This window comes from Chiloscyllium plagiosum, chromosome 26, assembly GCF_004010195.1.
Source record: "Chiloscyllium plagiosum isolate BGI_BamShark_2017 chromosome 26, ASM401019v2, whole genome shotgun sequence".
Lineage (NCBI taxonomy): Eukaryota > Metazoa > Chordata > Chondrichthyes > Orectolobiformes > Hemiscylliidae > Chiloscyllium > Chiloscyllium plagiosum.
Window position 1 is genome coordinate 3,632,005 of NC_057735.1, and position 14,076 is coordinate 3,646,080.

The following is a 14,076-nucleotide window of genomic DNA, read 5'->3' on the forward strand; positions in this document are numbered from 1 at the left end:
CCCCCACCCTCCTCTAGCTTATCTCTCCACGCTTCAGGCTCTCTGCCTTTATTCCTGATGAAGGGCTTTTACCCGAAAAGTCGATTTTGCCTGTCTTCGGATGCTGCCTGAATTGCTGTGCTCTTCCAGCAACACTGATCCAGAAACTGTATAAACAGGTCCACCTTCCTAGGCTGTAAAACTAATTTACAAGATTTTTCCCCCATAAGTGGAACTCCTATTTTGGAATTCTCACCCACGTCTGTATCTTCACCTCTCCTCCCAGATTTTAATCTCGCCATCGGCAGCTGTCTGGACTCTAAACTTTGGAATTCACTGCCTGAACAGAAGCCTTTCCCCCAGGGTCCACATCTCTCCTCGGAGGTAAATTTCAGCTTTGTTCAGTCACCTGTTCGCCTGTCTCCTTCCCCTCAGTGTTTAACCCTGCCACATTTCACAGTGTGAAAGGGTGCTGCCAAAATGCTAGAGAACCTATTCCAGTGACTGGCCACAAGAAGGTGCCAGTGAGCTGGGTCAATATTCAACATCCATCACAACAGTGCAACCAAAGATATGCATTAAATAAAAGGTCAGAAAGTCAACATTGATCTCGAGCAGCTACAGACAGTCACAATGTCCTGCTCCTCAAAACCATAAACACAAAGTATTTGCAGTTGAGAATACTTAACTGGCTAGACCTGGAGCTACACTGATAAATTAAACTGCATTGACTTCAATGCAAGAGGCCTAACAGGGAAGGCAGATGAACTCAGGGCATGGTTAGGAATATGGGACTGGGATATCATAGCAATTACAGAAACATGGCTCAGGGATGGGCAGGACTGGCAGCTAAATGTTCCAGGATACAAATGCTACAGGAAGGATAGAAAGTGAGGCAAGAGGGGAGGGGGAGTGGCATTTTTGATAAGGGTAATTACAGCTGTGCTGAGGGAGGATATTCCCAGAAATACATCCAGGGAAGGTATTTGGGTGGAATTGAGAAACAGGAAAGGGATGATCACCTTATTGAGATTGTATTATAGCCCCCCGCCTCACAATAGTCAGCGGGAAACTGAGAAACAAATTTGTAAGGAGATCTCAGTGATCTGTAAGAATAATAGGGCTATTATAGTAGGGGATTTTAACTTTCCAAGCATAGACTGGGACTGCCATAGTGTTAATGGCTTAGATGGAGAGGAAATTGTTAAGTGTGTACAAAAAGCTTTTCTGATTCAGTATGTGGATGTACCTACTAGAGAAGGTGCAAAGCTTGACCTACTCTTGGGAAGTAAGGCAGGGCAGGTGACTGAGTTGTCAGTGGGGGAGCACTTTGGGGCCAGCGACCATAATTCTATTAGTTTCAAAAATAGCGACGGAAGAGGGTGGACCAGATCTAAATTGGAGGAAGGCCAATTTTGATGGTATTAGGCAAGAACTAGAGGGCATAGGTTTAGGGTGAGAGGGGAAAGATATAAAAGAGACCTACGGGGCAACATTTTCACGCAGAGGGTGGTACGTGTATGGAATGAGCTGCCAGAGGAAGTCGTGGAGGCTGGTACAATTGCAACATTTAAAAGGCATTTGGATGGGTATATGACTAGGAAGGGTTTGGAGGGACATGGGCCGGGTGCTGGTAGGTGGGACTAAATTGGGTTGGGATATCTGGTCGGCATGGACGGGTTGGACTGAAGGGTCTGTTTCCATGCTGTATATCTCTTAGATCAGAGTGGTGCAGGAAAAGCACAGGTCAGGCAGCATCCAAGGAGCAGGAAAATTGATGTTTCAGGCAAAAGCCCTTCATCAGGAATACAGGCAGGAAGCCTCCAGGGTGGAGAGATAAATGGGAGGGAGTGGGGCCAGGGAGAAGGTAGCAAAGAGTACAATAGGTGAAGGGAGGTGGGGATGAAGGTAATAGGTCAGAGAGGAGGGTGGAGCGGATAGTTGGGAAGGGAGATTGGCAGGTAGGACAGGTCATGGGGACAGTGCTGAGCTGGAAGGTTGGAACTGGGGTAAGGTGGGAGGAGGGGAAATGAGGAAACTGGTGAAGTCCATATTGATGCCCTGGGGGGGGGGGGGGGGGGGGGGGGGGGGGTAGTTGAAACATTGGGCCACGGGAAGGTGTGGTTGAGTGGTGCAGGTGTCCCGGAGATGTTCCCTAAGGCGCTCTGCTAGGAGGCATCCAGTCTCTCCAATGTAGAGGAGACCGCATCGGGAACAACGGGTACAATAAATGATATTGGTGGATGTGCAGGTAAAACTTTGGTGGATGTGGAAGGCTCCTTTGGGGCCTTGGATGAAGGTGAGGGAGGTGGCGTGGGCACAGGTTTTGCAATTCCTGCGGTGGCAGGGGAAGGTGCCAGGACGGGAGGGTGGGTTGGACCTGACCAGGTAGTCACAGAGGACTTCCAAAAGTTGATTGGGGGCAGATGTTCACAGGCATAGGGATGACTGGAAAACAGGATGCCTTCAGAAATGAGATAACGAGAATCCAAAGACAGTATATTCCTATTAGGGTGAAAGGAAATGCTGGTAGGTGTACAGAACACTGGACGACTAGAGAAATTAAGGTTTTCGTGAAGAAAAAGAAGGAACCAAGTGTCAGGTATAGACAGCAGAGGTCGATTGAATCCTTAAAATGAGCATAAAGGCAGTAGGAGCATACGTAAGAGGGAAATCATGAGGGCAAAAAGAGGACATGAGATTGCTTTGGCAAATAGGGTTAAGGAGAATCCAAAGTGATTATAAATACATTAAGGACAAAAGGGTAACTAAGGAGAGAATAGGACTCCTCAAAGATCAGCAAGGCAGCCTATGTGTAGAGCAGCGGGAGATGGGGTAGACACTAAATGAGTATTTTGCATCAGTATTTACTGTGGAAAAGGACATGGAAGATATAGAATGTAGGGAAATAGACAATGACATGTTGAAAAATATTCTTATTACAGAGATGGTGGTGCTGGATATCTTGAAACGCATAAAAGTGGACAAATCCCTAGGACCTGATCAGGTGTACCCTAGAGCTCTGTGGATAGCTAGGGAAGTGATTGCTGGGCCTTTTGCTGAGATATTTGTATCATCAATAATCACAGGTGAGGTGCCGGAAGACTGGAGTTGGCTAACGTGGTGCCACTGTTTAAGAAAGGTGGTAAGGACAAGCCAGGGAACTATAGACCAGTGAGCCTGACCTCGGTGGTGGGCAAGTTGCTGGAGGGAATCCTGAGGGACAGGATGTACATGTATTTGGAAAGGCAAAGACTGATTATAGGTAGTCAACATGGCTTTATGCGTGGGAAATCATGTCTCACAAACTTGATTGAGTTTTTTGACGAAGTAACAAAGAGGATTGATGAGGGCAGAGCAGTAGATGTGATCTATATGGACTTCAGTAAGGCGTTCGACAAGGTTCCCATGGGAGACTGATTAGCAAGGTTAGATCCCATGGAATACAGGGAGAACTAGCCATTTGGATACAGAACTGGCTCAAAGGTAGAAGACAGAGGGTGGTGGTGGAGGGTTGTTTTTCAGACTGGAGGCCTGTGACCAGTGGAGTGCCACAAGGATCGGTGCTGGGTCCTCTACTTTACGTCATTTATATAAATGATTTGGATGCTAGCATAAGAGGTACAGTTAGTAAATTTGCAGATGACACCAAAATTGGAGGTGTAAAGGACAGCAATGAAGAAGCTTACCTCAGATTACAACGCGATCTTGATCAGATGAGCCAATGGGCTGAGCAGTGGCAGATAGAGTTTAATTTAGATGAATGTGAGGTGCTGCATTTTGGGAAAGCAAATCTTAGCAGAAGTTATACACTTAATGGTAAGGTCCTAGGGAGTGTTGCTGAACAAAGAGACCTTGGAGTGCAGGTTCATAGTTCCTTGAAACTAGAGTCACAGGTAGATAGGATAGTGAAGGCAGCATTTGGCAAGCTTTCCTTTATTGGTCAGAGTATTGAGTACAGGAGTTGGGAGGTCATGTTGTGGCTGTACAGGACATTGGTTAGGCCACTGTTGGAATATTGCATGCAATTCTGGTCTCCTTCCTATCAGAAGGATGTTGTGAAACCGGAGAGGGTTCAGAAAAGATTTACAAGGATGTTGTCAGGGTTGGAGGATTTGAGCTATAGGGAGAGGCTGAACAGGTTGGGGCTGTTTTCCCTGGAGCGTCGGAAGCTGAGGGGTCAGCTCATGGAGGTTTATAAAATCATAAGGGACATGGATAGGATAAATAGACAAAGTCATTTCCGAGGTCTGGGGGAGCCCAGAAGTAGAGGTTACAGGTTTAGGGGGAAGAGGGGAAAAGATATAAAACAGACCTGAGGGACAGTTTTTCGATGCAGAGAGTGGTACGGGTTTGGAATGGACTGTCAGAGGATGTGGTGGAGGTTGGTACAATTGCAACATTTAAAAGGCATTTGGATGGGTATATAAATAGGAAGCATTCAGAGGAATATGGGCCAAATGGGACCAGATTAGGTTGGGATATCTGGGCAACATGGACAAGTTCAACTGAAGGATCTGTTTCCGGGCTGTACATCTCTATGATTCTATGACTCTAAAAGCCTTCACCCAAAGGGCAGCAGTGAACAGGACAGAGAAACATACAAAGCACCAATGATCCATATTGTACTTACCCAGTCCATGTTTGATGGCGATGGGGGACCTCAGCACTGGTCCCAGTTGCTTTGGATCTCCAGCCAGAACCAGTTGTCCACCATCCTTGTTCTTTTCTAAATCCATCACATCCAGCAATCCTTCAACAAAATACATACAAGTCAAACACTCTGAAAAGAGGAATAGCACAGGGTTAGATACAGAGTAAAACTCCCTCTACACTGTTCCCCATCAGCACTCCCAGGACAGGGACAGCACAGGGAGATATAGAGTAAACCTACCGCTACACTGTTCCCAAACACTGCTGGATGTATACTGGGACAGGGTTGGATGCAGAGTAAAGGTCCCTCTACACTGTCCTCCCCCATCAAACACTTGGGTACCAGACTTTAAGGAGGACACAGAGTGCATTGCTGGAAAAGCACAGCCGGTCAGGCAGCATTCAAGGAGCAGGAGAATTGATGTTTCGGGCATAAGCCCTTCATCAGGATACCAGGAATGGTACAGATGCAGTTCACTGGGATATATCAGTACAAATCTGTGGATCGGCTGAAAACTGGGATCTTGCTCTTTTCTCCAATTCCCTTTTCAAAGGCCCTCTGGAATCTGCTTCCACTAGTTACCCTTTCAGGTAGCTCGTTCCTGGTCACAAGCAAATTCTACAACCTTCTAAGCAGTTCAAGAAGGTGAACTGCAAAAGAGCCAGGTAAATTACAACACAATAGTAACAGCTGCAATATTCCTTGGAATCACATATTTGCAAGGGATACTGCTGGGAAAAAAGGTTGAAACCTTGGTTTGCGGTTTCCGTTAAGGATCTTCTGAACTACAGTGCAGCTTTCTCTTCCCCTCTTGATAGAAACTTATGCTCATGTTAAGGAAAATCCATAGGCTCGTTTATTTCCAGTTACCCGGGACCATGGCAACCAACTGCAAACGTTAAACTTATGATCTATCATATCAGGTTACACACTGGGTTTTGACTGGTTCAGAATTACCATCAGCCAGGATCAAAGCAGCAACTAGAAATATTTCAGCCAGTTGGATTCCTGGCAAGGAGGGATTTGACATTGGAGGAGAGGTTGAGCAGCTTGGGCCTGTATTTCCTCCAGTTTGGAAGAATGAGGGCAAGCTGACTGAATGATGAAAGATTCTGATAATGGCGCATCATTTATAATGAAGAGGCCTCTTCAAAAAAATGGAGTGTGGAAGCATGTCTTCTGAGAGGATCACGAATCTTTGGAATCCTCTTTTTCAAGGAGCACTAGAGACCGGAATATATTCAAGGCCGAGTTAGAGGGATTTTTAAATTGACAAGGGGGTAGACAGGCACGTGGTCTTATTGAATGCGCAGGTACTGAATGGATACATTGCTCCTATTATTTTATGTTATAACTCTCCTCAAAATAAAAACGTCATTTCCCCTGGCTTTTATGCCAATCATTTTAAAGGTGTATCCTGTACTTACTGATCCTCCTGCCCTGTTTCTTCCTATCTAATATATTAAAGTAGGATAATCTGGGGCAGAAGACAAAACAGCTGTTTTTTTTGTTTTAAACAGATTAATGACATACTCACCTGCAACAGCAATGACACACTCAGGCTCAACAGCGTTCCCAGCCTCATCAATGAACACATGCGAAAAATAACCATAGGGGAACTTTGCAGATGCCAACCTGATTCGAAAGATAAAATAAATTGCAGCAAATTATAATGGAATTCATTTGGCCCCACACACACATCTCTCCCACATGTTACAACAACAACAACAACAACAACAACAACAACACAGGCCACCTCATCAGCAGATCTATTCATGCACAAAGCCTCTCAAAATGGTTGATGCATCAGCTGGACGAGAACCCCTGCAAACGAGGAATTAACCTTTTAGGACAGAGACCTTGACCTCTGTGCCTCAGAAGGCAGTGGAGGTGGGGTTATCAAATCAAGACGGAGATAGATTTGTATTTGGCTGGGGAACCTATCTAAGTTCCCAACAAAAACAAATCAGCCATGATCTACCGAATGTGCAATAGGTTTGAAGGGGCGAATGGCCTACTTCTGCTCCCGATTTGAATGTTCATTTGTTTAATGAGAGGTACTGAGCCAGGAATTATGTTGGAATGAACAAGGTCTTTGGTCACAACAAACTCTATTTCCTGACCACTGAGTACAGCCCTCTCCTTGGCAACTCTGCGTGAACCACACTGTTTACAACCCAAGTATCATAGTGAATCTGGAACTCATGCATACAGTTACACTGCCTCTGCAACACTGCCCAACTCCACTGCAGGCAAACTCCAAATTAATGTCTCCACTCGAACATTCCAATTTTTCCGACTGACTTCAACTTTCATCCTCCAGAAACATGAGTCCCTGCTGCCCACTTCCGATCTCACATTCACCAATCAAGCTCAGTTCTTGCTGACCTGCCCTGGCACTCCATACAATTTTAAATATTCTCATCATTGTTTTCAAACTTGGCCATATCTCTGTGACATCCTTTAGTTTCACAAGCCCTAAGATTTCGGTGCTTCTCCAACTCCCGTAGTCATCACCATTAACAGAGCTCCACAACATCCTCCCTAAACCTCAGGACGGGATGCTCTTCGGAGGGTTGGCACAGACCCAATGTCCCGAATGGCCTCTGTCTGCACTGTTGAGATTCCGTAAGTGAAGTTGGGGCCTTCTACTTATAGAGAGAAGAAACATCAGAAGGATTGTTGCTTGGGATGTAGGGAAACCCACAGGGCTGTTAGGGAGGGAGTTCCAGGCATCAGAGACTACGAAGCAATGGAGGGATACTTCTAAGGCAGGATGCTATGTGCACTGTATGACTTCACTGGTGATATGGAGGGTATTCTCAGGCACCCCCTGCCCTTTTCCTTTCAGGATTGTGACCTGGAAGGATTTTTCTGAACTGTAGTGCAGCTTTCTCGACCCCTCCTGATAGAAACGTATGCTCGTGTTAAGGAAAATCCATAGGCTAGTCTATTTCCAGTTACTCAGGACCATGGCAACCAACTGCAAAAATTAAACTTATGATCCATCACATCAGGTTACACACTGGTTCAGTATTACCATCAGCTGGGATCAAAGTAGCACTTGGAATTATTTCAGACCAGACCGATTCCTGGCAAAAAAAGGGATTTGACATTGGAGGAGAGGTTGAGCGGCTTGGAGGAACGCGCTGACTGAATGATGCAAGTTTCCGATAATGGTGCATCGTTTATAAATAAGGAGCCTCTTCAAAAGTGGAGAGTTGCTGAGATACCCTGGTTGATATAGATAAGGTCTGAAGCTGTGCAGTCCAACAATGTGCAGATAAGGTGAATTGGCCATGCTAAATTGCCCATGGGTTCCAAGGTGTGCAAGCTAGGTGGGTTAGTCATGGGAAATGCAAAGCTACAGGGATTGGAGTTTTTGCTTTGGAGGGTGGGGGTGTGGTGGTTAGTTCTGGGTGGGATGCTCTTCAGAGACTTGATGGGTCGAATGGCCTGCTTCCACGCTGTAGGAATTCTCTGATTCTATAAGTGGAATTCCTGATGAAAGGCTTTTGCCTGAAACGTCGATTTTACTGCTCCTCGGATGCTACCTGAACTGCTGTACTCTTCCAGCACCACTAATCCAGAATCTGGTTTCCAGCATCTGCAGTCATTGTTTTTACCCACATGTGACTCCAGACCCACCAAAATGTGGCCAACTCTGAACTGACAGTGATGTTGTCTTCTCCGTACTCTCTCGAGTGGCCAAGCAAGCTACGCTGTTTTAGGGCAATGAGCCAGAGGTCAACAGGCAGCCAGAACAACACAGCAAAAGGAATTGGTAAAACAGCATGAGAGAGGTGGATTAGTTTGCACTGCAAGTTGTGACAATATGAAGTGATTATCCATTAGATCAGGGGAAACAATGTTTTTTTAAAACTCACTCGAGATGTGTGTATTGTTGGTTAGACCAGCATTTATTGCTCGTCCCCAGTTGCCCCTCGAGAAGGTGACAGTGAGCTGCCTGTTTGAACCATGCAGTCCATGTGCTGTAGGTAGTCTGATAATACTTTAGGAAGGGAATTCCAGAATTATAGTGAGACCACAGTGAAAGAACAGTGATACCTGGAGAGTGGCTTGGAAGGGAAGCTACAAGGGGTAGTGTTCCCATGTATCTGCTGCCCTGGTCCTTCTAGATGGAAGTGGTCGTAGGTTTGGAAGATAATGTTGAAGGAGCCTTTGTGAATTTCTCTAGTGTGTTTTGTAGATGGTACACACTGCTGCTGCTGAGCGTCAGTGACAGATGACTGTAGATGTGGTGCCAATCCAGCGGGCTGCTTTGTCCTGAATGGTAAGCATCTTGAGTATTGATGAAGCTACATTCATCCAGACAAGTATTCCATCACACGTGCCTTGGAGATGGTAGACAAGCTCTAGGGAGTCCGGAGATGATTTTCTTGCCGCAGTATTCCTGGCCTCTGACCTGCTGTTTTTATTGTGATTCCGCTGGAGTCTCTGGTCAGTGGTAATCTCAAGATGTCGATTATCAAGGGGTGGTGGTTAGCTTGCCTCTTACTGATGATGGTCATTACATGGCATTTAAATGTTACTTGCCAATTGTCAGCCCAAGCCCTGGATAGTGACCAGATCTTATTGAATTTGAACACTGACTGCTTCAATATCGGAGTCGTCACGAATGGTGAACATTGTGGAATTATGGGTGAACATCCCCATTTCCACCTTATGGTGGAGGGAAGGTCATTGATGAAGCAGCTGAAAGATGGTTGGGCCCAGGACACTACCCTGAGGAACTCCTGGAGCTGAGATGACTGACCTCCAACAACCACAACCATCTTCCTGTGTGTCAGGTATGACTCCAATCACCAGAGAGTTCTCATTGATTCCAACTTCACTAGGGAAGGGCTCGGGGGCAGCACAGTGGCTCAGTGGTTAGCACTGCAGCCTCACAGAGCCAGGGACCTGGGTTAGATTCCAGCTTCAGGCGACTGTCTGTGTGGAGTTTGCACATTCTCCCCATTTCTGTGTGGGTTTCCTCTGGGTGCTCAGATTTCCTCCCACAGTCCAAAGATGTGCAGGTCAGGCTGGATTGGCCATGCTAAATTGCCCATATAGTGTTCAGGGATGTGTAGTTTAGTGCATTTGTCATAGGAAAAGCAGGGTTATAGGGTGGTGGGTGGGGATATTCTTGAGGTTCAATGTGGGCTTTGTTAGGCCAAATGGCCTGTTTCCACACTGTCAGGATTCTATGACTCCTTGATGCCACACTCAGTCGAATGTGACCTTGATTTCAACGGCTGTCACTCAGACCTCACTTCTAGAATTCAGCTCTTTTGTCCATCTTTGGACTGAGGCTATAATGAGGTCAGCAGCTGAGGGGTCCTGATGATCCAAACAAATCATCAATGAGCATGTTAGTCCTTTCTAACTGCTGCTTGGTAGCACTGTCAATTCCACTTTCCATCACTTTCTTGTGCTGTAGGGTACCATAAGCTTTCCATGTGAAATTAGGTAAGCACATTGAAGGGGTTATGCTTGCAGGAATATGGGAGTAAACAGAAATGGGGCGATTTATTCAGGAGGGACAGCACAGACACAATGACTAAATGACCATATTCTGCACTACAGAAGTCTATGAAAGGTCACTGCAGGTCACGCGATTCTCAGTACTTACCTTCCAGCTGTAATCAGGGTGGTGGCAATGACCCGGTATTGCTGGAGCTCTTCCTTCGTTGGGAACTCAAATGCCTGATTGGATTCGTTCCAATTTGAGCATTCCTGATAGATACAAGGCAGGAGTTAGCAATTATCTCGAGGACTGACAGCACCAATAGGTGAGCTGCCACGCCTATCACCTGGGGTCACATTTCCCCACATCACAACAGTCACGACAGGAGTCAAACAGCAGGGGCGACATGGTAGCTCAGCAGTTAGCACTGCTGCCTCACAGCACCAGGGTCCCAGGTTCGATTCTAGCCTCGGGAGACTGTCTGTGTGGAGTTTGCACATTCTCCTTCTGTCTGCATGGGGATTCCCCCCCACAGTCCAAAGATGAGCAGGTTAGGTGAATTGACCATGCTCAATTGCCCATAGCGTTAGGTGCATTAGTCAGAGGGAAATGGGTCTGGGTAGGTTACTCTTTAGAGGGTCAGTGTGGACTTGTTGGGCCAAAGGGCCTGTTTCCACGCTGTAGGGAATCTAATCTAATTACAAACATACTTTCCTGTACAAAACAATCTCTGGGATGTGAAGTAGTGAGGAAGTGCTACAGCAATGCAGGGCTTTCTGTACAATGGGGTAGTAAAATAAAGAGCCTGTAAATGAGTCAATACCAACAGTACACAATTTGGTGCATTCATGATACCAAGGGCCCCCTCTTCACTGGGTGGTGAGGATGTTGTGAAATGCAAACAGCAGAGCAGGGGAGGAGGTTGGGTGTGGGGGAGTAGGGAGACAATATATTAACGCAAAACATTAACCATTTCAAATACTGCGCAAAACTCCCTCTGCACTGTTCCCAACAGAACACTCATAGGACAGAGACTGCAAGGGGCTAGATAGAGAGTAGAGCTCCCTCCACATTGTACCCATGAAACACTCCTAGGATATGGACAACACTGAGTTAGGTACCAAAGAAAGTACTTTCTACTCTCTTGAACTCAAATTATTGCTCCCTTGAGTACAATCCCATCATTACAATCAAATACTTCCAGGACAGGGACAGCATGGAATTCGATACAGAGTGAAGCTTCCTCTACACTGCCACCTATCAAATAATCTCAGGACAGGGGAGTTAGATAGAGTAAAGCTCCATCTGCTACACTGACAACTTGGCTCCACAATCTTGCTTATTACAACCAAACTGTGGCATTATCTCATTCTCCCACCAAATATCTCCACGTCCTTACCAGAGAATTAGCGATTTAAGGCTAAATCGGATGCAAAGTTGTTTTGTTTGTAAATGTCCCTGTTCTGAATTAATCTAATAAGTGGACAAGGCAAAGGTAGGACCAGGGCTGGTAACAAAACCTGACCCCACTCTGTGACAGAACCAACAGCGTGACAGGCCATTTGGGGCAACTGGCCCATTCTGGGATCCACACTCCACAGGAGTGGAGAGAAGTGGTGGACTTCTCTATCACTAGTCTGGCAATCCCAAGGCCCAGTGACAAGGGGATCAAATCCCACCATGGCAGTTGGTGAAATTCAAATTTAATGAATAAATCTGGAATTGAAATCTGCTCTCCACAATTGTGAACAGGCCAATCAGACAGGTGTAAAATCCCATCATTTCATTGATGAAAGGAAATCTACCATCCTCACCCAGTCCAGCCACAGTATTCCAGACCCATAGTAATGTTAGTCATTCAGTGCAAAGGCAAATAGGGATGAGCATGAAATGATGCACACATTGCACAAAAGGGATAAATGTTTAAAAGGGGAGTTTCCTCCCACTGTGTTCATTTAATTCCATTGCTGTAACCTCGATACCCATCTTCCTCAGATAATGTCAAATTAAGGATTCTCCTACTCAATGAAAATTGAAAAGAACTGTGGGTACTGTAAATCTGAAACAGAAACTGGAAGTACTGGAAGCGCTCAGCAAGTGTGGCAGCACCTGTGGAGAGAAATCAGAGTTTCGGATCCAGTGACCCGTCCTCAAATGTTACTGTAAATACTTATCACAAGTTCTGAGGAAGGGTCAATAGTCTTGAAACGTTAACTCTGATTTCCGGCCACAGATGCTGTCAAACCTATGGAGTTTTCCCAGCAATTTCTGTTTTTGATTCTCCTTAACCTTTCATCTTGCCAAACATGTGTTGATCCTCAGGTTAAACCATCACTAGTCATTCCTCTAAAAACCAAAAAAAAAGAGAATAGCCCTATTACTAAAATGATGGCAACTTTATTTCTACTTCACTGTTTGTTTCCAGCATTCCTCACGGTAGTGAGACCCGCACTTTGAGCACCCTCTGGGGATGGAAGTTCCTGGGGACTTGTTCTGGGAGTGAGGACCTGAATTCTGGGGTTTTTGCACAGGTGGGAACTCGGTTTGAGGAGCGGATTTAAACAAGAGAGGAGAATTACCTTAACGTCACAGGGGATGGCGCTCCAGGTCCGACTTACGGCATTGAGGCGATAAATGTCCTTTTTGTTCACATGTTTCTGGATTCTTTGACATAGGAGGTCAGTGGCACTGTTGGTCGGTGCACACGCAAGGATGTGTGCTGTTGGGATACAGCACAGAACCTGAGAGCCAAAGCCAATGTTAAAAATCAACAAGCAGTTGAAGGCTGTGAAATGTAACAAATACCAAAGATCATCAACAAAATTTATAACCGCAGAATGTTACAGCAGAGGTGGAGATGACCATTCAGCCCATCAGTCATGCACTGTGATAGTTATCCAGCTCCATCTCATTGTCACACTAATTCACTCCAAGCATGAAGGTTAGTTACTTCTTTGCTCAAGTGCTTATTTAATTCCTTTTTCTTAAATATTTCCGAATCAACTTGTTCAGAAATGTTATGATACACCTCTGGAGCAGGAGGCACTCAAATATGGACCTCCAGGCCCAGACATAGGCACACTACCACTGTCCCACCATCTTTATTCAATTCCTTGCTAAATATTGACATCAGTTTCAGATGTCAGATCATAATCTAGGGAAAAAAAAAGAAACAAAACAAACTGTGAAAGCTGGAAATGTTAAAACAAAATAAATTGAGAAACAACAGGTCAGGCAGTATTTGTGGAGAGGGTTAACATTTCAATTCCAGTGAAAGACAGACTTCCTGGATTCTCATGGTCCGAGTGTTAGTTCTCCGATTTACCCCACCCAATCAACATCAAGTCTTTGCTACACTCTTCACTTCTCCCAGATCACAGCATGCTTTTTTTTTTGAGAGAAAAGTTTAAAAAAGAGCTTTACACGTGGTGGGGAAATAGAGTCATAGATGTACAGCACGGAAACAGACCCTTCGGTCCAACCCGTCCATGCCGACCAGATATCCCAACCCAATCTAGTTCCACCTACCAGCACCTGGCCCATATCCCTCCAAACCCTTCCTAATCATATACCCATCCAGACGCCTTTTAAATGTTGCAATTGTACCAGCCTCCACCACATCCTCGGGCAGCTCATTCCATACACGTTCTACCCTTTGCATGAAAAAGTTGCCCCGTACCTTTCCCATCTCACCCTCAACCTATGCCCTCTAGTAAAATACCGTGTCTATTTAACCTATCCATGCTCCTCATGATTTTATAAACCTCGATAAGGTCACTCGTCAACCTCCGACACTCCAGAGAAAATAGCCCAGTCTATTCAGCCTCTCCCTATAGCTCAAATCCTCCAACCCTGGCAACATCCTCGTAAATCTTTTCTGAACCCTTTCACGTTTCACAACATCTTTCCGATAGGAAGGAGACCAGAATTGCATGCAATATTCCAACAGTGGCCTAACCTACATCCTGTACAG

General features: G+C 45.6%; 1 protein-coding gene across 2 annotated transcripts in view; it reads right to left on the reverse strand.

The window, feature by feature from the left end:
- The window catches only part of LOC122563033 (putative helicase MOV-10), an 88,568-nt gene that overhangs the window by 18,294 nt on the left and 56,198 nt on the right, over window positions 1-14,076 (reverse strand). For both annotated transcript variants that reach the window (XM_043716360.1, XM_043716359.1), the window contains exons 11-14: window positions 12,683-12,844; window positions 10,269-10,372; window positions 6,171-6,268; window positions 4,613-4,732 (exon numbers count right to left, since the gene is read on the reverse strand). In XM_043716360.1, the coding sequence (XP_043572295.1) occupies window positions 4,613-4,732; window positions 6,171-6,268; window positions 10,269-10,372; window positions 12,683-12,844 (484 nt within the window). The remainder of the gene's footprint in view (window positions 1-4,612; window positions 4,733-6,170; window positions 6,269-10,268; window positions 10,373-12,682; window positions 12,845-14,076) is intronic.